We start from the raw sequence: 27,859 nt of genomic DNA, 5'->3' as shown, positions 1-27,859 counted from the left end.
CCCCCCCCCAAAAAAGGAAAATAAAACCCATCTGACCCAGGTTCATTCATTCAAGTGTCTGCAAATCTGACCTTGACATACAATAAGCCCCTCATGCGGTCAAATCGATTAATCGCGATTAATTGCATCTAACATAAATGAGTGCTGGGTAACATTAATCGCATCCAAAGTAAGTGTTTACATAATATATATGTTTACTGTGTATAATTATTTTGTATATATAAATGCACACACATGCATGTATATATTTAAGAAATATTTGCATGTATTTATATTTATATATAATTTATATTATATATAAATATTTTATATATAAATAAAAAAATTCTTAAATATATACATGCATATGTGTGTATTGATATATACAAAATAGTTATACACACACATATTATATAAAAACACAAACTTTTTATTTTGGATGGGATTAATCGCGATTAATCGTTGCCTGGTACTAATATAAATAAATGCACACACACATATATTGTATAAACACAAACTTTTATGCTAGATGCCATTAACTGATTTGTAAGCACTGGGGGAAAAAACAAAAAACATTTAAGGGTTCATTCACTCAAGTGTCTGCAAATCTGACCTTGACATACAATAAATCAATCAGTTCAATGCCTTGGACAACAACGCGCGTTACAAATACACACCAGAGCAAAACATTTATTTTTGTTGTTGAGTGAGTTAATGGTTTACATGAGCATTTATTTCAGATTGGATTTGGCCCGACTCCACGCAGGAATCCAGATCGAAATCATTTTACATAAGCATAAACACACGCGTGGATCTGAGAGTGCAAGACATTCCGCGGAGGAAAGCGATGATCTGCAATACACGGTGGAGAATAACTCAAACAGATTAATTACAGGGGACCAACGCCATGGCAATAAAACACAATAGATATGTAGAGTCACCTTAATGTGTAAAACTAATTTATGGATTTCCCGAAATTCGATCTGAGGACAAGTCTTATTTTTCCTGTTACAGTTTGCATTTACTTAACCAAAATAGAGAGGGAGGGAGAGATAGATAGACGATAATGGACGGTGAATAGAAGTACATAAACTATGCATTTTGAACGTATATGATGTCCATGCAGTATTACAGATATTCTGTTCAGTCAGAAGAAAAAGAGGCTTTTATTGACACGTGAGAATTTCGTTTGAATTGCTCGCTAGTGTAGCCACCAGAAAACACACGAAGAGACTCGTATTTTTACAAGACATTGAAATAACGAAAAAATGAGGAAGATGAAGACAAAGAAGAGGAAAAACGAAAAATAGTCGGAAATCTCAGAAGAAATCATGGGAAATATAAAACAAGCCACACACTCAAATCACTCAATTTGAATTCTTGAGCATTGCGTTGTTTATCAGATAGCAAATGTCGTAATTAAAAAACAATGAATAATTGTTCCCCTCAGTGAGATTTATTTATAGCGTCGTTGGATCGAAATCAAGTCGAAAATAAAACGGACTTGCATAAGACTTTTTTTTTTTTTTTTTGTTCATTTTGTGCAATCCAATGGGTGCTGTGGAAATGTTATAAAACCGTATGTGTTGTGTTTTTGTGGTTTAAAAGATGGAATGTATATCACAAAATCGTTATCATATATCGTGAAAATGAATATATTGGAGAATAAAGGTACGCGTGAAATTATATTGTATAATTGTTTTTTGGTTTTGTGTGATATGGAAAAAAAAATGAAACAAGTGCATATTTTCCCTTCAAAAAAAGAATAAATCTACAAAACAATAAATAAGTTGAGTCCAGTTCTCAGAGATTTATTCCAAACGCGCACATTTACACGGCCTACACATTTTATTAAATAATATGGATATAGCTTCACATGTTGTTGTTGTTGAATGGGTTATGCATTTGCAAGTATTCTATTTTTAGATTAGGCTATAACTGAATTTGCCTAAATATAATAAGCATTTTTGAAAATGCTTTATTTTCAAAAGAAGAAGATTAAAAAAAGAAAAATAGGCAGCTTTAATTTAGCATTAGCTTATGAAACAAAATAATTAGACTCCAGCGAATAAATCAATTAGCCTATATTTTGTCCTAAAGGGATTTATTCGATTTATTTAAGTCTTCAAATAGGCAGTGTATGTTTTAGACAAATTAAATGCAAACGATAAATGCAGCTTGTTATTCGCATTTGAGAGCGCAACAGCCAATGGAGGAATGAAGTGAACTCACACAGAAAATACACGACAGATTTTTTGCTTGCGGCTCGGATTCATCAGGTAAACCTGTGAGCACACACACACATCTGGACGGTTTCTCAGTGACTGACGCTATATTTATAATCATTTAAATAAATAAAAATACAGAGACGTGTGCATTCACATGAGGCGTGCGCGCGCGTCTGAACAAAGCAAAGACTGAAAAGAAAACAAAGATTGAAAAAGGATCGACGGAGAAAAATTGTGAGATGAAGACATTCCAACAGGGAAGATTGCAGACTACACAAAATATTTAGGTTTGGGTTTTAAATCTCCTCAAAATAATTCTGCATTACACCGTCATATTGTAAGGAGAAGGTCAAAAGAGAATTCCTAAACCATAATGTTTCTAGACGCAATGAACGCTTGTAGAGAATTTTGACAAACGTCGGTCGTGTTGGATTGTGGGAATTGGAGTTCAACCAGAGGAGCCATTTTCTCATTACCGAACACGATGTCTGAAAAACTGTGATTGAGCGCCACCTGGTGTTCATACAGTCTTCATTACACAGGCTTAGCAAAGCACATCACAAGAACAGGCCTAACCTATTCTTTTACCTCATGGCCAGACACACCGTTTTAAACACTTAAACATTGAGTTGAATTTAGGTTTACCACCGACATGGACAAGAGAGGTAAAATGAGCGTTTAACATCTTAACTGAAGGTAACAACATTTGCAACATTAAAATCATATTTTGATGAAGACTGTTTGGAATTGACTTTGACAAAACAAACGGAAAGGAAATAATCCAGTCTTCATTTACTCACCTTTATTATCGTTCCAAACCCGTACGACTGACCGAATGTCCTGAATGAGGTTTTCCAGACCGTTAAAGTGTTTAGGCTTTAAAACTTAAAATAACCACATTGAAAGTAATCAATGGTAGAAACTCGAGTAGTTCCTTGCTGAAAGAAAGAATAAAATCGTGCTCAAATGTCGCGCCTTCATGTTGAAAATGTACCAACTTTAACCGTCACGTCGAGGCGCGAAGTTTGAATATGCGAAGGCGCCAAATGAGACGGGAACAAAATCAGCACGCGCTCCGTCTGTTCTCAAAGCAGTTTTGGATTAAACTGGATCATATGTCAGCATTTACACTACATATAGACCTGGCCATCAATACAAGTTTGAGATTTAGGTCTAACCAATAACATAGCAATATCTGAGAGCAATAAACCCCCATTATATGAGACAAGTATTAGATCAAACAGAGCTTTTCAAGAGAAGTCATTCAACAAATGTTTTACCTTAAAACCAATTTATTCCCAAACAGAAAAATACATTAAAAGTACTATATTGAGATCCTTGCAAGTTATTATATTTATAAAAACAACATTTATTATTTCAAGTAATGGTAAAATTGTACATTGTGTCTTAATTACATATTTACAAATACATGTAAATTGTAGCATGTGAACAATACAACACAAAAAAGCAATACAAAGTTTGACAGAGCGAGTCACATGAAGAGTAATTTAGTGGCACATCAAGTCTGTTTGGTTCCAAAAATTCACATCTGAAGAGCGAGTTTTTCAAACCACAACACCAGCGAGTCTTCAGTCGTCGGTGGCCGTGCGAGTGGTTGGGGCTTTGGTGGAGTTCTCCACGACCCACGGGTGAGCCACTACTCCCTGGATGGGAAGTCGGTGCATTGGGTTGTGCTTCAGAAGTCTATTGATCAGGTCTCGGCTGCCCTCACTCACATGAGCTGGATAGGTGAACTCCACCTGAAGAGGAACACATGTGGTTTGAGGATGTATGCATGGATGAATGAATGAAGACTGAAAGAAAATGAGTGGAAGCTTATAGGAAGATACACCGGCCAGCCCCAAAAAAAAAAAAAAAAAACTTTGGATCTAAATAGGCAAATCCTTAAAGGGATAGTTCAGTGACCCTGGATCAGTAAACCAGTCACGAGTCGCACAGGTATATTTGTGGCAAAAGCCGACAATACTCATTAGGATATTAAGTAAAGATCATGTTCCATGAAGATATTTAGTAAATTTCCTACTGTAAATATATAAAACATTTATTTTTGTGAGTGGATGCAGAAGTCACGGACATAAATGCACAACTTTAAAGACCATTTTCTCAATGTTTAGATTTTTGCGCCCTCAGATTCCAGATTAACAATAGTTGTACCTTGGCGAAATATTGTCCTTTCCTAACAAACCATACATCAATGCAAAGGAAAGCGTATTTTTTCACCTTTCAGATGATGCATAAATCTCAATTTACAAAAATTGACCCATGTGACTGGTTTTGTGGTCCAGGGTCACATTTACTCACCCTCAACCCATCCTGTGTGTATATGACTATTCTTTCAGCCAAACTCAGTTCAATAAAAAAATATCCTGGCTCTTCTAAGCGTTATAATGCGTACGCTACGCTTAAGTCTTACGTCATGTGCCGGAACTCGATTCTCTCATGAACGCACAGATGGAACCGAAAGCTAGTAATCAAGTAATAATTACAGATTTTTTTTTTACACGCATGCATGGCTTCGCTTCAGAAGGCCTTTATTAACCCCTGAAGTCGTATGGATTACTTTTATTCACTCCCATTATAAAGCTTGGAAGAGCCAGGATTTTTTTTTTTTATTACATTTTTGGATGAACTAACCCTTTATGTTTGGATCTTTTTTAGCAACAGTTCTTCAAACCCTAATAAATGGCGTTTTTCATTTCTTAAACCACCATGTAGGAAGAGGACACATCATGGCATTAATACAGGATGACAATGTCAAGATTTATCAGGCTCAGATTGTGACAGAATGGTTGGGAGGAGCATGAAGAATCATTGTCGCACAGAACAGACCTTATATTTAGTGAAAGTCTTTGGGATGTGCAGGAGGAGACAATACAAGATCTGGACCAAACACTGATGCACCTCTTGATGGAAATAACAAATGTTGTGATGTTATTTCAATCAAGAGGTGCAGCAATTTTTGGTCTGTTCTTTTGATATATTGTATGCTCATATTCATACAACAAAATATGAATTTTGGCTGTGCGATTTTGGGAAAATATCTAATTGCAATTTAATTTTGTGAAGTCAAGCTTCAGCTCAATATTCTCAATAGTGTGCATTACAAGGAGTTCAACATGCCTTTGCACAGATGACCAGAACTACAGGGTAAGTTACTTCACTTACTCTGGAAATCTTGCGGTACGTCTCTTCATGGCTCTTGGTTTCGAAAGGTGGCCTGCCAACCAGAAACTCGTAGCAGAGCACTCCCAGACTCCACAGATCAACCTTCTCATCATGAGTCTTGCCTTCGATCATCTCTGGAGGAAGATAGTCTAGGGTTCCGCACAGCGTCGACCTCCTGTAACACACACACGCATGATTAACACACAGTTTCCCTAAACCAGCACACAAACACACTTCTCATGAACATGCCACACATTTACCTTTGATAAAACCACAGCTAAACCGTACTGACCAGTTAAACTGGCACCCCTCATTTTATACTTCAAAAAGGAAAATAAAGTAAAAAATAAATAAAAAGTACTGATTTTTTATTTTTATTTTTTACTACAAAATATGTATTTTTATGCACAGTAATTAGGACTCTAAAACAGACCTGCAAACTCACAAGTGCTGAAAAAGGTGACATGTTTACGAAGTAATTTGTTGTGGGGGGGTCTGGGGCATCGTCCCTCATCAGACGGTTATGATGCTCCAGAAATGAACGATGAAATGAAAGTCTTACAGCTTTGGACCAACATGAGGGTGAGTAATGATAGAATTTCATTTTTGGGTGAACTATCAGTTAAACAGGTAATGCCGATCACACCAGCATTAAAGGAGAACTCCGGGCAATTTTTAAGTTAATCTTGATAGTTTTACCTTTGTGAGTACTGTCTATAGAAAAAAACCCCGAACCGGATTGGTGCTTGCAACGCGGAGCTGCTACAGCTAATGCCCAGAGCTCCCATTCAGCTAAAACGGCAGTTCTGGGGGCATAAACCTAAAGAGTGTCTTTGTGCCTCTTAACAGACACAAAATGCAATTAAAATGTCTGTCCAACATGAACAGGACCCTTACATGACAACAAAATGCGTTTAGCAACTTAGCCATTGTTTAAATCCTTTAAATTTAGACGGCTAGCTGAAGTCCCGTGGGAACTCAGTTGTTCGTTCCGAATTGTGGCAACAGAATGCGAAAATACAAGAACTTAAATTCATCGTCTTCCTTTCCATGACCCCGCTGTGTTGTGTCTGTGTAGTGTCTGTGTAGTCATCCTTGTCAAAGTGTTCGCTGCAAATGCGGTAATCTTTAGCGCGTAGTACTTGTATGGGCGTTTGCACATCAAGTTGAAGTACAACTAGCCACAGCTGCAGAATCTCCAGGTCATGGGAAGGAAGACGATGAAAATGTAAGTTCTTGTATTTTCGCATTGTTGCCACAATTCGGAACGGCACAAACGCGAACCATTTCTTCTTCACTCGTGAGCAACTCCGATCTTCACTCTTCACACACACTAAGCTCCTCACACACACTAAGCTCCTCCCACACACTAAGCTCCTCCCACCTGCACACTGCTATTTACCTTTTTCCGGCTACAACTGAGCAGGGGTATCTGACAATTTTAAGTCAAATTTAAGGCTTTTTAAGACCTGAAGAAATCTAAATTAATACCGTACATTAGGGGTGTGCAATATTGACAAAAATATGTCTCGATATTTTCAAAGTTTTGTTGATAATATTTTACGGATTGTGTTTTTGTACTGGTACCCTGACTGGTTTAGGCCTGTTGTTGACAGCAAACCCACGATATTCATATTTTTTATATTCTATGCAGTGGTCAGTTCACAGTAGTGACCGAAATTAACATTTTTATTAAGGGGCAATATTTGCCACCTTAAATTGATTTCCAGGGGCATTTTCACCTATATAGTATATTTATAAGTATATTTTTGCATAGTGCGGCCTCTTTCCTACTTTATACATTCTAATTATCCAGGCTAGCACTCTTAAAGTTTAATAGTATATGCATTGAGTGAAGCCTGCTCCTATCCTCACTCACCTATATATGGACATTGTTTCTAAACGTATTTAGAGGTATGCATCACCTTTTATGTCAAATTCTAACATTCAAATTAAATTATATTAGAATAACACAGTACCAATGTCAAATTAAATCATTAAATTAAAATCCATCCTTGCAGTGCAGAGGTGACGCAGAAGCGGCATCAAAACTGGCATTAGCCTACTATGTTTACACTTCATTTACAATTGCATAAATAAAGCTATTCAATATTTAAATATGAAATGATTTATAATTTTGCACATTTGCAATTATGCACAGGAAAACGGCACTCTTGCTCATGTGATATTCTAATATAACAACATAATATGATATAAATATAAGACAAACTCATTTGGGCACATCTATAACTGCACTGACACATCACGCAGTGAAAGCAAGCGAGAGACAAACGCGATGTCAGCTCGCACTCGCAGTGCCTCGTACATAGTTAAAACAATGATTACAATATCATCATAGTTCATAGACAATATCGCACACACACACTCCTAAGCACATAAAGACTGAACTTACAACTGAACTGACATTGACTCGTGTTCTTCTCTCCTCTGGCGTGCAGGAGACAGACGTAGGCTAATATGCTGCCGTAAGTGACGCGAATTGTCACGTGAACAAGCAAATCCACAAAGATAGAATAAAAAATAATAATTAGGCCTACGCTAATTAGATAGTTTTAATTTCGAAAGCATTTAGATAAGTCTAAGTCAAAGTGTCATCTAAAATTTAAGACCTTTCATAAGTAAAAATAAGACATTTTTTAAAATATATATTTTAAGACTTTTTATGGCCTTAAATTAAAAAAAAATCTAATTTAAGACCTTTTAAGACTTTAAGGATCCGCGGGGACCCTGCTGAGTTCCCACGGGACTTCAGCGTGAGACTACAAGCACCAATCCGGTTCGGTTTCTTTTCTATGGTACTCACAAAGGTATAACGATCAAGGTTAACTTGCCCTGAGTTCTCCTTTAACATCAGCCTGAATCACAGCTAGTGATGCAACGGGTCACAATTCACGGTTCGGATCATTTACGGTTTAAGCAACGGATTGGATAAAAAAAAAAATATATATATATATATATAAAAAACAGGGCAAGGAAAGTCGAAAGAGGAATCAATTTGAGCACTGTCTGAAACACATCTCTCTCTCTCTGTGAGTGTGTGTGGCTGTGCGCACAGAACGCGGTTTTCGCCTCTTCCTTCCAGTTTAAAATGGTTTGAATGTGTAAATTGGCAAGACAAAACAGGTCCAAATTATAAACTTTTAGTCTATGATGGTTAAATTCAGCAGTTAATCCGCGAATCACACGTGCCGAACCGTGGGGCGGCGGATCCGCTGCTCCCCCAATCACATCGCACGTAAGCAGAAGCGTCACCTGGAGGAGGGCGTGTGGACGGACCACCCGAAGTCCGCGATCTTCAGCTCTCCATTGGCCCCCAGCAACAGGTTCTCAGGTTTAATGTCTCTGTGGATCACGTTCTTCGAGTGGCAGTAGCTCAGCGCATCGGCAAGCTCCATTATATACTGCAAACACACAATATGAGACGTTATTGACTTCAAAAGTCTTTACTCATGTTTAAAGGTGCAGTGTGTGATATTCAGGAGGATCTGCTGACAGAAAGGCAATATCATAAACATAACTGTTTTCAGTGGTGTATAAAGATCTTACATAATGAACAGTTATGTTTTTATTAGCTTAGAATGAGGCATTTCTCTCTACACACACCGTGGGTCCGCTCACATCGACATGTTTCTACGGTGGCCCTGAGCAGACAAACCCGTTTCGTCACTGTTGTTCTTCATGCAGAGAAGCTTCAGCTAAAGTCAGCGGATAAAACACTGACACAATGATGAACAGGTAACAGTAATATTCGCAATAACATATCGTTTTACTTAAGAAAATAAAATCTCAATTTGTCTTTGTAAAGAAACCTCATTGTTTAACTGAGCTACTCTCTGCGGTCTCAGACGATGACAACGACATCACTTCCTGTCGGCCACCGTAACTTCTGTTGGGTGCAATTCGTAACCTCACCACTAGATGCCGCTAAAACGTACACACTGCACCTTTAAAGTAAGACTGAAACACTTACAGTGGCACTCCGCTGGTCATTGAAAGTCCCACAGCGCTGCAGCTCTCCGTACAGCTCTCCTTTAGGAGCGAACTCCAGGATGAGATACACACGTGCCGTGTCGTGGAAATAACCGTAGAGGCGCAGGATATTGGGATGCCTGAAAGAAGAGGAGAAAACAAGAGTCAGTTCACTTCACAACAGACAGATCCTACTTTCCTAATGCATGAGTCTCAACGCTGAAGTTACAAATTTCCCTGGATTTGTTTGATGGATAACGAGTCTTTAGGCCCCGTCCACACTACTGCGTTTTCGTTTAGAAACGGAGAATTAAAACGAATACGATCTCAGTCCACACCAGCATTTTAGCTGCGTATTAGAATTGATCTCCGTCCACATTAAAACGACTGAAAACGCGGATCACGTGACCATTCACCAACACTGGGCATGCGCGTGCTGGTGTAAACACAACTTCATTGATAAAATTATCCCACCATGCGCTGGTTCTTCCCGGGTTAACCCAAACCCGCCGCTCCATGTACGGTCAATGCCGCCGCTGCACACGGGAATTGTCACAGATCGCTGGAATAATAGCTTGCCTCCGGTAGGGGTGTCAAAATTAATCGTTTCTACGATGCATCGCGATGCAGACGAGGACGATTCGGTATCGGTTCAGTAATAGACCATAACCGGTTATAATGTACTGACGCTTTTCTTACGTCATTTGTCGCGTACGTGCTTTGTTGCGGTAGCATACAATGGCAGAGGGAGGTGAGACGCGAGTGAGAGAAAATAAAAAATGCTCCAACTACTTTAAAAGCCAACATCTGGGCACATTTCGGCTTTTATGAACAACCTGGTAAGCACGACCTGCAGAAGACACGCGCTGTGTACGCTCATGTCACGCACAAATAGAATATGCAGGAGGTAATACCACTAACTTGATAAACCACGTTAGCCGTTTTCACCCCGAGCTGTTATCGCCCGGCAGAGTCTGACTGCTTTAGAGTAAGTGGATGAGCTCCGTCACCCGAATCCGCAGCCAAAAACAAATCACCCACCCGCCCCAATAACTTTCTCTGATTTAAGTATCCGCACCCGATGGTCAAATTACAATTATTCTGTGTTGTTACGCGTGATTATAAATGGATGATCGTCACTTTCAACAGCGGACTCGGCGACGGTTGATGCGCGCATCTTTAATGGTAACATAATACACTGATTAATGAGCGCTGCTTTTAAATGAACATTTCTTTAAAACAAAATTTATTTGACAGATTTTCCTTTTCTTAGTGTCATAAACAAGCTTTAATCCGTTGAAACTTAAACTGGAATGTCACTGTTTCTGTCACTGCAACTTCCCGAACAGGCGAGCACATGCGCGCACACATCACTTTTGAAGTAAAATTTAAAATTGAGGATGCGGTGCATCGTGATATCGAATTGAACCGGATCGATGACATAATAATCATAATCGAACCGAACCGTGAGACCAGTGTCGGTTCACACCCCTAGCCTCCGGCGCATGTAGGCAGTTATAGCAGTGTAAAATGCAGAATTTACTTGCACAACAGCTGCTAGCAAAGATATACGCCATGACTGATGAAACCAATCATAGAGCCGAGCGTGAGCCTCCACTACGTCATCGTTTCTAAAGTCCTCCGTTTTGACCCGTCCACACTAAAACGCCCTCTGGAGATTCAAAACGAAAAACGGGTCGGCAGCGTTTCTAAACTTCTCCGTTTTGGGTCTCCGTTTTTGCCGTTTTAGTGTGGACGGGAGGTGCAAACGTAGCAAAAGGTCTCCGTTTTTAAACGAAAACGCAGTAGTGAGGACGGGGCCTTAGGAGACTCAAGCTAACGACTCCAAGCTATAAAACTGAAGAAATAAACCTGGTACACTGCTCTCATGAAACTTTAATATATGGCAAGGTTGAATATTAAAGACTCATGGGAGCAGAGAAAACTGTCAGTTTGTACATTGATTTAGATTTTTTTTGCAGGGTTTGGAAGCGCACTTCAAATCCAGAAAAAAAAAAAAAAAAAAAAGACTCTGAAGGACTCAAGTCGATCCGAATGCAACTTAGGAACACATGCATGATTAAAGTCCCCCTGTGGTGAACATCCAGCGTTTAATGTAGCTTATGTGTCTATGTGGTGTTATTAATGTGCTTTAAGACAAACCATGTGTAGATTCATAAGTCGACAGCATTGCTGAGTATTTCCTCCTTAAAACTGCAGTGAACCAAAGACAGTCTCAAACACACACTTTGAAATCGCTGGTGTTTCTGACGTCACAAACTACCTTGTAACCAATCAGATCAACGTGTGATCGTCAACCAGTGGATCTCTGAGCTGAGTGAGTGGAGGTGGGGCTCATTTGCATATTCATAGAACTGCGCATACTAAGTCCTTTGTTCTCTCTTTTTTTTTTTAAGTAAAAAACCTTTTACATATGTAATGTTGGTGATCAAAGATGAGTTAAGGGTTAAAATGATTGACTACAGGGGGACTTTAAAATAAACATTTGGAGTCTTTGGCCATCATTCAAGGCTCTGATTCGGCAGTGAGCACAGACTGCAAAGAAAGAAAACTTGCCAAAACGAGCACAAAAGTCAAGTAGTATTCCAGCCCTAAAGTGATAAAACCACTGGACTGGGAATCTCGTTTCTTTTCCCAAATCTTCACTCACGGCTCACCCAATGTCGCAGGAAATTATAAACGTTTCTTTCTTTGGTTCACTTTAATTAGGCCTATTATATTCACATTCTTTGCTGTGGTACAGTAGAGAAACGCAGATAGCCTTTTTACTCGCACGTCAAATTATTTTCACTGGCAGCGCAAAATCAAACTTAGTTTAAATGTCTCCCCCTTGTGGAAGATAAAATTCACTCTTCAGAACTTTTACAACAAGTAGAAAACATGAAGATTATAAAAGAGATGGTCTTGTTCCTGCTGGCGTCCCACATCCCTGATCCCCGTCAGAGCACAGAGCGTAGGCTAGATCACGCGTCTGTGTGTGGGAATTTTAAGCTAAGGTTATTAAATCTAATTAAAGCTGCAGTCTGTATTTGTTCCTGTCACCCTCTCTGTAAGGAATTCTGCAATTGCAGTTATTTGCGGGATTATCAGCTGTACATGGGTTGTGCCTCAGCTCAGCGCGGATGAATCCAGTGTTTAGAGGAGAACATGCGGCTGTCAGCTGGTGTGGATCCTGGCATTCGCTATCACAGATCCTACTTTTGGGAAGTATGACCAACATAAGAGTTTTCACCGGGAAATGTTCTGAACCAGTAACATCCACTTCTGTTCTGACCAGCTCAGGGGAAATAGCACTGCAGTAAATCACGCCGATTAAATCTAACGATCGCTTATATCAAGTCAAACCGTGCAAATTATACTTTCTCAAATTGTTAATGTTAACAACATCAGCATTGGTGACTACACTTAATGCCCTTCCGATATTATCCTTGTTTCCGCATGAGCTGATTAGAGTCTCTTTTTCTGTAGACACTCCGAAGTCTTTTGTGTTTTACAGCGGGTGAATCTACTGGTGATTATCGTTTAAACCTTTCTGGATCCACCATCAAAGTGCTAAGTTTAATATATCAAGTGCTGTGAGAAAACGCTATAAATCTCCAGCCTCCTCACACTCATAGCGCACTAGCCCAGACTCTTCTGACTGTGGACAGATGTGACTGTGGACAGATGTGACTGTGGACAGATGTGACTGTGGACAGATGTGACTGTGGACAGATGTGACTGTGGACAGATGTGATGACGCAAAGACATGCTTGAATTTCCCGTGGAAATCCACCAGAACCACTGGAGTTAAAAACATCACTACAAGCTCACCGTTTTGAATCGCGCTACGGCAAGCAGAGAGTTCTGAACACTGGCTGGTTATGTACTTTATTTTCGATCATATTTACTGATAATGAATTAAATGCTTTCCAGGCTTTAGTGTGATGTTTCATTGACGGAAGTGCTCTTATGTATGACACACACCTGAGATGGGACTGTATCTCCACCTCGCGCCTCAGCTGGTGCTCAACGCCGGCCTTCTCCAGCTGCTTCTTAAACAGGACCTTCAGCGCCAGGATAAACTTGGTCTGACGTTCCCGGGCCAGATACACACTCCCAAACTTGCCTTTGCCCAGAGCTCGGCCAATGTCGAAATTCTCCAAACTCCATGCTTTCCTGAAGAACAGACACACAGACACACCGCTCCTCATTAACACAAGACTGAAGGCATTAAACACAGTCCATGAACCAGATGGAAAACTGTCATCAAGAACACAGATTAAAACGGCCTTGAGGCAAGTAATAGGGTTTACAATACTCGTAATAAGTAAACATGCCTATCTCCTCCTAAAATTTAAGCTTTTAATGTTGTTTATTGTGTGTATGCGGTGTTATTAATCTGCTTTAAGACAATCCATGTGTAAGTTCATAAGTCGACAGCATTGCTGAGTATTTCCTCCTTAAAACTGCAGTGAACCAAAGACAGTCTCAAACACACGCTTTGAAATCGCTGGTGTTTCTGACGTCACAAACTACCTTGTAACCAATCAGATCAACGTGTGATCGTCAACCAGTGGATCTCTGAGCTGAGTGAATGGAGGCGGGGCTCATTTGCATATTCATAGAACCGCACATACTAAATGAGGCAAGGGTGTCGAGTTACAGTCAAGATATTTTAAGAAAAAACACTTAAATATATAATTTTGGTGATAAAAGAAGAGTTTTAAAGGGATACAATTATAGACTACAGGGGAACTTTACAAACTTGTGTCATCCTAAAATGAGCTATTCAGCAACTGGAATAAACAATCGATTTGAAAAAGATGATAAACTCTGGGACTGAATTCATGGAGTTTAAGAATTTGTAAATAACTTACTTATTGGCATTATTGGACGTGCCATTGGAAGGAGTTTCTGGAAAAGAACAGAAAGAGTCATTATGATGTTCTCAACATTTAAGGACGTGATTAAGAACGGATGCATCCAAGCTTACGCTGAGGTTTGTCCTGTTTGCCGGGTTCGGGAGCTTTATTAGGCTCGGCTGCAGGAACCGGCTTCGGCTTGTGTTGCACAGGCGTTTTGAGCTGATCTGGATTGGCGTTCTGGTCTCCAGGACACTGGGTTTTCCCCGGAGCCGAGACGCCGGTGGGTTTTTGCTGACTGGCAGGGCGCTGAATGCGCTGGGGTCCGTGTGCCGGCCCGAGGACACGCGTGTGCGGGGTCGACACAGCCTTCTGGGTCACGGGAACTCTCTTGGGTCCAGAACCCTGAAGAACACCAGGAAACATTCTAATGTCAAGTCAGTGTTTCAAAGCAGCTTTACAGAGAATAATACAACAAAGTTTGAGTCCAGAAGAAAATAATGTCACTTTGATTATTAGATGATTACAAAAAAATAGCTCCTTTTTAAAATTTGCATTTAACATTATAACAGATAAATGCATTCAAAGACAAAAACCGAGAATACACCATTAGTTTGACATTTTTAAAGGTGAAAATACTACAGGTAAAGGAAAATAACCTTTGCACATATGTGCTTATTAAGATTTCTTATCAATAACCCAAGTTTATTAGAAAAATACAGAGGCTTATAATAACAATATAGAGTTCCTATAAAATACCTTCTCATGTTCAGGTCGTTGAATCTTCAGATCTTTGCTTGCTTTGGTTCTTGAAGCGGTTTCCATATTCTGAGATTGAACAACACACATTAATTGCTTAATACATATCTTACACAGAAACACAGATCTTACACAGAAACACAGATCTTTCAGATCTTACACAGAAACACAGATCTTAACCACATCAGGAGAGAAAGCAAGAGTCCTGGATTAACATGCATCGATATTAAACCGTCACACGATGGTCACCGTTCAGATGACATACAAACTGAGGTTTCCATCAAATCACAGCTTTATAGATTAAAATAAAGTTTAAGATATAAATCAGTGACACATTCAATTCAAAAGTGTGTTTGCGTCGTCGTGACGCTCAGCGTTACCTCAGCTAGCCGTTTCCTCACGACAAACCCTCCGCTAATTCCACACGAACACGAACACTTCCTTCACACCGCTTTAAATCAGTCGTGTGTGATCATTAATATCACGAAAACTCATTAAACTGTATATTAGAAGACGACGCGATTCTCCTCTGCGACCGCGAGTCTGGCCTGTTTAATTTCAAATACCCCACTTAAAAATGCCTTTAAATATAAGCTGACTTTGATTGGTCAAAAGGCACAGTAAACTGGAATCCTATTGGTTGTTGGAGACTCCGTCATGTGACGCAAGGGCCCCGCAAGTAATGCCGGGAAAACATGCCATTGTACCGCGGTTGGCCAGCAGGGGGCGCGAAAGATCGTCACACACAAGAAGGGCTACAGTGTAACTCGACTAATGTTACTTTGTAGCCTCCTCTGTGTGACGTAATAACGGCTAAATAATGATGTAATGGCATTAGAGCCTTATTTATTATGGCTCTTCTTTAAGTACTGATTGTTTTTTTTTTACTTATATTTAAAATAATGTGTTTGTATATATATATATATATATATATACAGTACAGGTCAAAAGTTTGGACACATTACTATTTTTAATGTTTTTAAAACAAGTTTCTTCTGCTCATCAAGCCTGCATTTATTTGATCAAAAATACAGATTTTTTTTTTTTTACTGAATCATTACTCCAGTCTATCACATGATCCTTTAGAAATCATTCTAATATGATGATTCATTATCAAAGTTGGAAACAGTTCTGCTGCTTAATATTTTTTCATAACCTGTGATATGTGTTTTTAGGATACTTTGATGAATAAAAAGTAAAAAAAAAGATTTTAAAAAAGAAGCAAATGTTTTAAAAATAGAAATGTTTTGTAACAGCAATATCCACTACTGGTCAGTCATTTGGGGTCAGTAATTTTTTTCTTTCTTTTTTTGAAATAAATCAATACTTTTATTCAGCAAGGATGTGTTAAATTGCTAAAAAGTGATGGTAAAGATGATTTATATTATTAAAAAATATATATTTTTATTTTGAACAAATGCAGTTCTTTTTAACCTTTTATTCATCAAATATATTAGGCAGCAGAACTGTGTCCAACACTCGAAATACATCAGAATATTAGAATGATTTCTAAAGGATCATGTGATAGACTGGAGTAATGATCCTGAAAATTCAGCTTTGCATCACAGAAATAAATGATCATTTAAAGTATAATAAATTGAAAACCAATTATTTTAAATTGTAATAATATATCACAATATTACAAATATTTCAAAAACATTAAAAATAGTAATGTGTCCAAACTTTTGGCCTGTACTGTATATATATTCTTATTTTATTTTTTATTGTAATGTAAACCAATCCTTTGAGTTGTTATAGTTTTAAATGCCTGTTATGTCCTTAATGCCTAATAATAAATAAAAATGTGAGCTTTATTTACTTGTAGTGTTTCTCTTCCATCATCCCCAAAGTATTTCAATAATTCAGTTGAAATATGAAACAGAAAGCGGTGTGGTTTGTACAAGACTTCTAAACTAAACGAATGCCTTTAGTAAAACATTAGTTGTAAGTTGTAAAACGCTGTGGTGTTCAGCCAGTTTCCTGTGAAACACAGCCGTTGTTCCTCCTCCAGAGTTCACAGAAACACACACGCCAGTGTTCAGTATGAATGTTAGTTTATTTGTAGAGCTGTAAACAGCTTTGGCTGTTCTGAGAACAGATGATGGGCCGAGATCACCTCGTTTCGTCAGTACCGTCACAAACTAAATGCTAAATGATTTCAACCTTTCCACCAAGTTGCGTTTGTCAATATGTAACACTAAGTATGCCTGTAAACAAATATTTACATTCAGTATAAATAAGTTGTTTAAATGCAGTTGTTTCATCACAATATACCAGTAAAACCCAACAAAAAAATGCTAAATCTACTGAGAAGGAAACAAAAACACAAGTTTCTGTATGGCGCTGCTTGAAGAGTTCTGTGCTGAAGCAATAACACACACACACACACACACCTGGACAGTCACACGTTACTGCATCTGAAGAGCTGGACTGATATTCATCTGCATAATGGTACAGTTTTGGATGCTGGAGTTGAAATTCCATAAACCTACAAAATATAAATAAATAAATAGAATGTATTTCCGCTCCAGGAACACACACACACACTGCAGAAGGCACACCTCTGATGTCTCCCATCGTCACACACACACACACCTCTGATGTCTCCCATCGTCACACACACACACACACCTCTGATGTCTCCCATCGTCTCACACACACACACAGCTCTGTCTTCCTCATGTCCCGATCCAACATCCCATCCGCCTCCTGTTCGATTAACCTCCATAAACATGTTCACTACAGATAATTAGCAGTGCACTGAACATTCGAGTCACATGATGATGATGATTATGATGATAGTGCTCGTTAGTTTTGAACTAACGTTCTGAAGAATCCAACGCACACACGTCTGATGGTCCTGGATTAGTTTGTTCCCTTCCTTGTTTTAACAGTATAATAGTAAATATAATTAGTTATAATATTGCTAGCATTCTTCAAGTGTGTAAGTGCTGGTGAAGCGATGCGTCGAGGGTTTGCAGTCTCACCGAGACGTGTCCTCGAGCATCAGAGAACATCCATCTGTCCCGTTATACTGGTTTATTAAAACTACTCTACTCTTCCCCGTCGTCGTCTTGTTGTGCGTCGACAGCGGTGGGTGTAAAGCCACAGTCCCGTCAGCCTCTAATGTAGACGCTTGAGTTCACGGGACACAGAGAGGAGCTCCTCCACACCGAGAGAGAAGAGAGGAAGACTGGCGTTCACTTCTCAGTGACGGCGGCGGCCATGGGAGTCCTCAGGGTTCCTCTCGCTGTGATAGCCAGCTCCTCGATCTCAGAGTTCAGTCGCCGGATCACCCACTCCATCGCCTCACGACCCTGCACACACACACACACACACACACACGTCAGAGAACGTACAATCTTTTAGCCACTGAACACTGAAGTCAAGCTATATTTCTAGAGTAATAAACAGGAAAATAACAGAATCAATGATGCAAACTTAAAAACATTCACAAGTCAGACAGGCCATAAAATCTTTCAGATATATAGATATATACAATATAATAGACTATATGTGAACCACACACATTCACACATCAGGTCTAAGTCCACATCAGTCCTTGAAGACTTATTTTATCAAGCTTTTGGCGTCTGACAGGTCTGAGAACTGTGAGTGACTGGTTGTATGTTTCTCTGTATTTTAGAGTCATTTACTATTTATGGACAGCACTTTAGTCCATTCTAATGGTTTTGAAAGTACTTTATAAATAAAAGTTGAGTTGAGTTAAGACAGCTATATTTCTATAGCACTTTATACAGATATTTCACTGTAATAAACAGGCCCTGAGGATGGTCGTTTGACCGAAAGCTTGGCTATTAAATTTGCTGAAAGGATTCAAGTGTGCAGACAGTTTTATTTATTTTTACTGTAATAAACAGGAAAATAACAGAATCAGAGTCATTATTCAGATCAATATAGTTCTAGAACTGACTGATAACTGGAGGAAATGACTCGTTTTTGAGAGCCATTTGAGAAGGTCTTGATCAGTTCATTGAAAATTGATTCACTCATAAATCTGTCAATATTTAGCAGTTCTTAAACAGCATTGGCCGTTTTTCTGCTTGACAATGTGACTTTTGACAGCGAAGGGGACTTTTATTTTGAAAAGAGTTTATTCATTAGTCCACTGCCTCTGCTTAACAGTTCTGTCAAATACATACATTAGACAAAACTGTTCAACAAAGAAATTAAATGGATTCAAAATAAGTATTATAGCATTTGTTTTTTTATTATAACTATTATTTATTTTATCTTCTATTATTATTTTTATTATAATTTATTACATATATTTCTGACAGCCCTGTTGGATTTCCCACGATTTAATATAGTGTTACAGAATCAAAAAGTTGCCATCTAAGGTTTAAATCTGTTCAAATAATTTTTCTCATGTAATTCATTTTCAACTTAGTTCTAATTGAGCAAATATTATATAATGTATATTTATTTTACATTTCAGAATGTGTTATGCATGCATGTTTTAATTGAATAGTGTGATGAGAGACATATGAGCATCAAACAGATCAGGATTAGTGGAGCACTACAGCAGACGAGAGACACCGGAGAGCTAGGACACACTACAGGAACGAGGACACAAAAGGGATATTACATATATCCAGGTTCATTTAAAGGCATTTCACCATTTAAACTCGTCATGAAAGGGAAGTTGCGCTAGTACTTTCTCCTCTATAATGTCAAATATCCGAGCGAAACGCTTCAGGAACAAGAATAAATGTGGGTGGGGCTTGATTGTGTCTGTGGGGAACTGGTTGGATGGTTGTGGTTTGCTATTGGCTGATCTCATGTGAGTGACAGGTTGCCCCGTGTTTTGATTGTCTGACCTTTCCTGCATTGGCGGAGATGGTTGATGCCATGAGTCCCTCCAGATAACTACTCAGACTGACGCCCTTCACAGAGATGATGGCCTCCTGTGTGAGCATCGTCCTGTAGGGCAAGCACATCATGCATCAGTGCACAGGTTTTGCATTCGAATGTGCAGATTTTCAAATTCGACAAATGTTTTATTTGACAGCCCTAATGTGAAGCACTTGTATTAGCCTCATGGTAGTTAAACAGAGAGGGACTCTTACTTCTCCGGGTCCTCCGGGTGCGGTCGGTACGTGAGCTTCTCATCCACAGAAACCATGTTAGTGAAGGTGATCTACGGTGAGAAAACCAGGCAGACGATAAATATGACACATATGTAGAATATGCAACCATAAGAGAAACCAACTCCCTCCCAGAATGCAACTCTGTTATGCACAGACTGGCCGTGTCTAATTCCAGATGACATTCACACAAACTCAACTGCTGAAGGCAAGAACATGAACGTATGAGAAAAGGTGTGCAGGAAATGCTGACAAACCAGAAACATCCTGACAGGTTCACATTAACTTGATATCTTGACAATTGTGCTGCTATGATTAACCCTCACCCTTCCCTCGGGCCATTTAGACTTTTCAAAAATGTTAACATCAAGTGTTCATTAGAGGGGTCCAAGACCCCAGGACTTTTATCACACTTGAACCAAAATATTATACGTTTTCAATGAAATTTGAAATTGAAATTTTAAAGTGTAACAAATCTTTCCCTCACAGGTCAATTTGACCCCCTTAGGAATGAATGGAATGTGAGGAATGCTTCAGTACACATAGAAAAATGCTAAAACTTTACCCAAAAATGTACTTTAGAATGTCTACATTTGTATCTGAATGCACACTGAAGAGAAACTGGCTTTAGGACCCAGAGGAACAGCTCATTTGCTCCATATAGAGATATAAGCCCATCTTAGAGTCATGAAATATCATCTTATATTATTATTTTTACACAAGAGGTCGGCAAAGACACTCAATGTAAGATATTTAGAGCTGAATTAAAAGGGTTATGCATGAAATTGTGAGTTATTTTGAATTTAAGTTGAAGGAATGTGAGGAACGTGCTTAAATTACTATTTATTTACTATTTATTGATCAAATCTAGTCATTTAAAGGTAAATAAAATAACCAATAACAAAAAAATCCCCCCAAAATGTGCATTACAAAATAGAAAAAATATGATCAAAATTAAATAAAATTAGCTTTCTGGAAAAAATAAATAAATAGATTTACGTATAATTTTAGGGCTTCAAGGATTTGTTACAAAATGCGAGGAAGCACCGTTTTCAATTTTAAAACCATTTTCACAAGATGAATTTTGAGTGTTTAAGCTTCCAAATGATACCCAATTAATGATGATTCCTAAAGTACGTGATGGAGAAAAGGCAACGGGACAGTGCTGTATGAATCAGATGATGAATGTAAAGTGCTGACTCAATCTGATCATGTTCCAGCATGTGTGCCGACACGTGTTCACTGATAGCAGTCGTGCACTTACATTAGTCGACTGAAGCTCAAAGGTTTTCTCTTTGGGATCGACTATGGAGTGCTCCTGGATGTACGTACATGTCCGTGTGTTGCCAATGATCTGTGGAAGAACAAGACAGGGGGTTGACGTCTAAATCAAACAGACCGTGATCTCAAGACACACTCAGTTTCGGCTTCAGTTTAAAATCAGTGTAAAAAAAGTCAAGAGAAAACTCAATCTGATAATAATCATAAATGTTTGTCGAGCATCAAATCATCATATTAGAGTGATTTGTGAAGGATCATGTGACACTGAAGACTGGAGTAATGATGCTGAAAATTCAGCTTTGATCACAGGAATATATTACACTTTACTATATATTCACATAGAAAACAGATGATTTACATTATAATAATATTTCACTATTTTTACTGTATTTTTGATCAAATAAACAGCCTTGGTGAGCAGAAGAGACTCTTTTCAAAATCTTTAAAGTAATGTAATCTAATAACAAGAGCTCTAGGAATCAAACTGGGAAGTTTTGTGGGTCCTTGAGTGGAATGAATGTAAAGGTCGCGGTCAGGAATCACTCGCGTCAGACGTCACAGCAGAACAGAACAGTTCATTCAGAAACACGACACCAGGACGTCATGTGCCGAGGACTAGCCGGACCGATATAACCTCTCCGTCGGGTCGTCTGCGGGTCAGGAGTCCTTCTCACGCTCAGGCCAGAGAAGAAAGAGGTTCACTGGGATACGAAAGCGAGATTACACCCCGGCTTGATGGTTTCAACCAAACGTGACGAGAACAATGAGAGCTACTGAGTTCCAGTTTCAAGATTAGCATCAGCTGCTAGCTTAAACAAACAGATTAGCCTAGCCCTGCGTCTCAAGTGTTCACACTATCCATCCTGTAACAGTGTGTGAGATTAGAATAAGTGTGTTGAAGAGAGTGTGCCGGAAGTCCCGGAAGGTCTACTATCCCTGTGGATTCGTCTCACTATAACAGCTAATATTACCCACAACCCACTGCACTTGAGGAGGAACTACAAACACGAGTAAAAAATGTTTAAAAACTACAAAACATGGCGGATATGCCCTACCGACGGTGAGAGGTTTAGATAAAGGTTTGAGTGACTAATCAAAGTTTAACCTGATAATAAAATATTTAATGTTATCCATGTTATATTTCATCTGCAATAATGTGGACTTTTATAAAGATCCGTTCGGCCATTAACTTCTAAATACATCATTCTGCATTAATATGAGGAGTCTCCGCATGAAAGACCCACGACTGCAGATCAGCGTGATTCTGCACTTCTCTCCGATACGGGAGGAAATGGAGGATTTTATCTTTGACAAGATGATTGACAGGTCAGTTTTCTGTGATAAGATGATTGACAGGTCAGTTTTCTGTGATAAGATGATTGACAGGTCAGTTTACAGTGACAGAGCAACCTTTAAACAATTGTATGATGTGATCGTGTGTCCTAAAGCTCGTCTACTCTTCTGACACACACTCAAAACTATCTACTTTTCTTCAGAAAAAGAGTATTTTCAGGGCGCAGTTTAAGTAGACGAACTGAGACGCATCATCAGGAGAAAAGAGGAAGTTTGTACCGATCTAACGATGGACGGCAGACCCCACTCGGTGCTGAGCAAGCGTTTGCTGTGCAGGCGTCCCTGCTGGTCCACGTTACGGTCCAACACGTCCACGCCGAACACGCTGGGGTTCATGGGGTTCGGGTACTTCTGCATGGCGGCGTTCGTCACGGTTTCCCATGGATGGCTGTGCGAGACAAAAGCAGAAACTTTATTATAATCACACCACCTTTATTTATACAGCGCTTTACAAAACTCATCGTTTCAAAGCAGATTTACAGAGATAACAGGAAAATAATGCAACAAAGTTTGTTTCCAGAAGAAAATAGCATCACAGTCCAGCTTAAGTCAGTTCAGTGATGCTTCATTTCTGTTGTAAAAAAGTTAAGGGCGTTTGATTCAGAATATTATCCAGTTCCATCTTATCGTACGAGAATATTGTGCCTTTAAGCTGATCTAGAAATCAGCCAATATTAAGGGCGTTTAAATGCGCAACAGCTGCGAGTGACGGAGTTATATAACTGTGTTTCTGCATGTGTTTAACCATAACAACTGAGGAATGACTTCAGTTAAAGCGTCTGCAACGTGATCATCACGAGCCGGTTCATTCAGCGCCGCAGTCAGAAAGAGGAAGACCAACTTCTGTTTCATCAGCAAACACATGTACAGACACTTCTTTAAGAGATGCACAGGGCAAAACTCCTACAATCACGTCAAAATATGAATTAGGACATTAAAAAAAAACTGATAGCATTAGAAATGCAGAGCTTTTATGTCCACATGAAATTCATATGAAATCAATGTCCGACGAATATATTCTGTGTACAATCTAAGTTATATTTTTAACACAATGCTTTAAGAAAACATGGAATTACTGCACTTGTCATTAATATCTCAGTTCTCTATTGTTCATTTGTTTGTGTTGATAGAGAAGCTTCTTCATGTCCTTAAAAGACAATGTAACCAAGTCATCATTGCTTAATGAAACTGATCTAATATCTGTGATATAATCTTATTTAAACTCATTATGAAAGGGAAGTTGCACTAGTGTTTTCTTCAAAATAGGGAACATGAAGTTAAAAATGACAATTCATTAAGAATAAACACTGCAATATTCCGTAAAAAACTAGAATTGTCCATTTGTAATTTCATGGTGACTTTAAGAGTGTATGTAAAGAGTTTAGTTATGATTAATGATCAATATGTGGATGTGATTATGTGTAAAAAAAAGGGATTGAGAACAAACTTAACTAACCGCAACTAAAACACTGGAACAAAAAGTGTGTTTGTTTTTTAATTATACATTTATAGCTTTTTAAATATATGTTTGCGTGTTTTTTATTGTTACAGCCCCATGTGTGTGAAATGAAGTAAAGAGTTAAACATAAGCCTAGTACATTCCGTCATGTGAATGGTTGCCTGGGAGACCGCCGGTGGTCATGTGACGCGTGACGTCATGTGGAGGAAAGGTCACAGCACTCGCCAAGGAGAGTTGAGTAATGTCCAGATTCACACGCGTGGGTTCAAAGGTCAATGTCCAGTGCAGCTGATATGATGTTATGACTCCACATCATCATTATCACACACTAACTACTATCAGAATCAGCTGGAGTGAGTGTCTGTCCACTGAAGAACAACTACAGATTCAGGAGCTTTACTGTCATTTGATGAAAGTCTGATTTTGTCCATTTTAGAGATGCATAAAAAACGATAAAATGCAAAGATAATAAATAAATAAAAATACACAACTAGTAAGAATAAACGATACAGTAACAAACCTAGGAATGATAATCTCTGATCAATCTTTATTAAACACGGACGCTGCGATATGAGCATTTTGGCCGATACCGATAATTTGTTATATTTGAAATCTGATAACCGATATATTGGCCAATAAATCTAAATTCGACTTTCTATATAATTTTTGAGAGCCTGATTGCAAAAAACAAAAGTCTCACCATTAAAAGCCACGTAAAAAATTTAAATGTTCTCATTATAATTTAATGTAGCCGATATGACAGACTTTGGATGACTGTATTTTCCTTTTTTTTTTTTAAGTGCTTCTGATCTTATTTCAAGCAATTTAAAACCATAACGTTGAAGTGTCTCATCTAAGGGAAATAACCCATTATTTATCGGCTTTAATATATCGGCCACATTTTCTTATAGAACCGATAATGATAACATTAAAAATTAGTATATATCCGCTGATATCGATAAGATGGCAGATATATCGAGCATCCCTATTGAGTATTCTCCTATATTTATTGCTTATGTTATTGTTTTCTTGCGAATAATGGACAAAAGAAGATTTTCACTGTACTTTCACTGTACAAACTCAACATGATTAAGTTAATTAGCCTAACGTGAGTCCTTCACTGCCAAGGACATGCAGGATAGATTGTGTAACTAACCGGCAACTAGCTCACAACTCTTTCTCTAATTCACTTAGTAAAAACTTCTTCTTCTGGTTGCAGTCATTATTAGTTAACGATAGTTATACTTATTAATCTTCAGTCATGTCGATAAAAGTAATTTACTTCAGATAGCCGCATTAGCATATAACGTTAACTTCATTATAATACACTATCGCTTTTACATTAACTTACTAACATTTTTAATACTCTGACGTCCAAGACTCAATACAACAACATATATATATATATAAATACACTGGAAATTAAAAACATTATTTTTATAAAACTGAGTGTCTGACAGGAAAAGCGGTTAAAGAGATTGGCGCGCCTCGTGCACGAGCAAACCTCTGAGCAAATCAGCGGTCATTTAAGCGCTTAAAATTAGCCTTCCTCCTCATTAAAATGAAACATAAGACATTCACTCACTTGAAAATGTGCTCTGACGTCCAGATCTTCATGGTTCTTAGTGGTTTTGTAGATGTTTAATGTGCGAGGGCCGCTTGGTGACACCGTGCCGCTTCCGCCGTCGGTTCCAGAACACTGAGATCAGGCCACGCCCACCGCTGACGCAAGCACTTGCGCAGGACCGATCCAGCCAATCAGAGCTGAGGGATCTGAGTGGAAAACCTCGCGCCCGGAGAATGTGCGCATGCGTGTACGGAACTATAATGGAACAACCATTAAAAAGTTCACTACGGGAACATTACATGAGAGGAAATGTGTTACATCACGTGCTTCTAGTGCACATTCTGTCCAAGTGTGTTTATAGAGCTCACACACGACATATTTTCTCTCAACGACCTCAGATTGAAGGTTATTTCTACTTTCTACTTTCTGATTCACTTTATAATATTTTTGAAAATTATTACATCTGCTAAAATCAGTAAAACGGTCAAATTCAGCTAAATCAAAGAGACAGGTTTGTTATTTTATAGGCATTGGTCTAGGTTTGATATTTCTGGTGGAATCTGCTTTAGCTCAGGTGTGTGGAAACTCTGTAATAACCTTTAGAAAACCAGGATCCGATTTTATGGGATTTTTATTTTTTATTATTGTCACGTGTGAGTATCAGGCGCCCACCGCTGGTGATGGGGAGTTTAATGCTTTTATGTTTGTTTGCTTTTCTAATTCATAACTATATATCAGTGTTTTTACTTTGTCTTGCCAAGTGTTTAAAATATATTTAAATTATAAGTTGTTTAATCAATACTATGAATTGAGTAATTATGTATAAATGTCGCTGAATATTTCAAGGTGAAGACAAACACATTAGACCATGTAGAATAGATCATCCATTTAAAATGACACATTTACTTTTACTAATATTATATTTCAGCTTCAGTCATTGAGAAGAGAGTAAAGTCACTGTGATTAACTTGTGGTGTGATTTTTTTTTTTTACTGATTATCAGTTCTGAAAAGATCTACTGTATAAACATGAGGAGGCGTGTGTCTGCTGTTGCTGATTTCCCCCGGTAGGTGGCGATGCTTTCTTTCTGTCAGTACTCAGTTATGTGTGTGTGTGTGTGTGTGTGTGTGTGTGTGTGTGTGTGTGTGTGTGTGTGTGTGTGTGTGTGTGTGTGTTTTCTGTCAGCACTCAGTTATATGTGTGTGTGTGTGTGTGTGTGTGTGTGTGTGTGTGTGTGTGTGTGTGTGTGTGTGTGTGTGTGTGTGTGTGTGTGTGTGTGTGTATGTACTTGTACAACTATCTTTGTGAGGACCAGGTCGAGTGTTAGACCAGTGGAGTGAGGACAGAGAGAGTAAAGTGAGGACATGTTGGCCGGTCCTCAGTTTCTGAGAGCCTTTAAAGGCCTGTTTGAGGGTCAAGACTTGGTTTTAGGGATAAGGTTATAATGAGGTTAAGGGTCGGTTTAGGGTCAGGGGTCGGGTTAGGCACTTAGTTGTGATGGGTAAGGTGAGGGTAAGCGGCTAGAGATTGCATTCTGTCAATGAATGTCCTCATAAAGATAGATGTACAAGAGTGTGTGTGTGTGTGTGTGTGTGTGTGTGTGTGTGTGTGTGTGTGTGTGTGTGTGTGTGTGTGTGTGTGTGTGTGTGTGTGTGTGTGTGTGTGTGTGTGTGTGTGTGTGTGTGTGTGTGTGTGTGTGTGTGTGTGTGTGACGTTAGTGGTGGGATTGAGTCATCAGGATGAAAGCGGAGTGATGATCAGGTAAAGGAGGATCACGGGTCACAGACGACAGCAGCTTCTCCACATGTAAGGATGAAAGACAGAGAGGAATCACACATCAGAGAGAGACACACACACACACACACACACACACACACACACTCACACACACACACACACACACACACACACACACACACACACACACACACACACACACTGACGGCACAGACCATCCACACACTCTCAAATCATCATCCCTTCCCTCAAAGGTCAACGACTGACCTATAGGCTGTTCCCAGATAACAAAAATATGTTCGTTTTGCTAACATTTCCAAAAAAATAAATATTTTTGAAAGTTCCCA

At 38.8% G+C, this 27,859-nt stretch overlaps 2 protein-coding genes and 1 long non-coding RNA gene across 4 annotated transcripts in view; 1 reads left to right on the top strand and 2 right to left on the bottom strand.

Annotated features, from left to right (window-relative positions):
* Window positions 1-3,479: 3,479 nt before the first annotated feature.
* On the bottom strand, window positions 3,480-15,625 carry aurka (aurora kinase A). The gene is made up of 9 exons (XM_082136486.1): window positions 15,388-15,625; window positions 15,008-15,076; window positions 14,380-14,653; window positions 14,264-14,300; window positions 13,371-13,562; window positions 9,385-9,523; window positions 8,667-8,815; window positions 5,394-5,568; window positions 3,480-3,967 (listed from the first exon to the last, which is right to left on the bottom strand). Exons 2-9 carry the CDS (start codon window positions 15,071-15,073, stop codon window positions 3,797-3,799), a joined length of 1,203 nt encoding a protein of 400 aa, XP_081992612.1. The 5' UTR covers window positions 15,074-15,076; window positions 15,388-15,625; the 3' UTR covers window positions 3,480-3,796.
* Window positions 15,626-17,044: 1,419 nt separating this feature from the next.
* On the bottom strand, window positions 17,045-25,916 carry prelid3b (PRELI domain containing 3). The gene is made up of 6 exons (XM_082136571.1): window positions 25,794-25,916; window positions 22,969-23,137; window positions 21,380-21,469; window positions 20,098-20,168; window positions 19,849-19,951; window positions 17,045-18,324 (listed from the first exon to the last, which is right to left on the bottom strand). Exons 1-6 carry the CDS (start codon window positions 25,823-25,825, stop codon window positions 18,208-18,210), a joined length of 582 nt encoding a protein of 193 aa, XP_081992697.1. The 5' UTR covers window positions 25,826-25,916; the 3' UTR covers window positions 17,045-18,207.
* Window positions 25,917-26,092: 176 nt separating this feature from the next.
* Window positions 26,093-27,859, top strand: part of LOC309474198 — a 5,234-nt gene continuing 3,467 nt past the window's right edge. For both annotated transcript variants that reach the window (XR_014197230.1, XR_014197231.1), the window contains exons 1-2: window positions 26,093-26,841; window positions 27,494-27,859. The exon at window positions 27,494-27,859 is cut by the window's right edge and continues 301 nt beyond it. This is a non-coding gene — a long non-coding RNA (uncharacterized lncRNA). The remainder of the gene's footprint in view (window positions 26,842-27,493) is intronic.

The sequence above is a fragment of the Leuciscus leuciscus genome, assembly GCF_965113295.1.
Source record: "Leuciscus leuciscus genome assembly, chromosome: 14".
Classification (NCBI taxonomy): domain Eukaryota; kingdom Metazoa; phylum Chordata; class Actinopteri; order Cypriniformes; family Leuciscidae; genus Leuciscus; species Leuciscus leuciscus.
The sequence above is the reverse complement of the archived record's forward strand: the minus strand, read 5'-3'. Positions and strand labels throughout refer to the sequence as shown.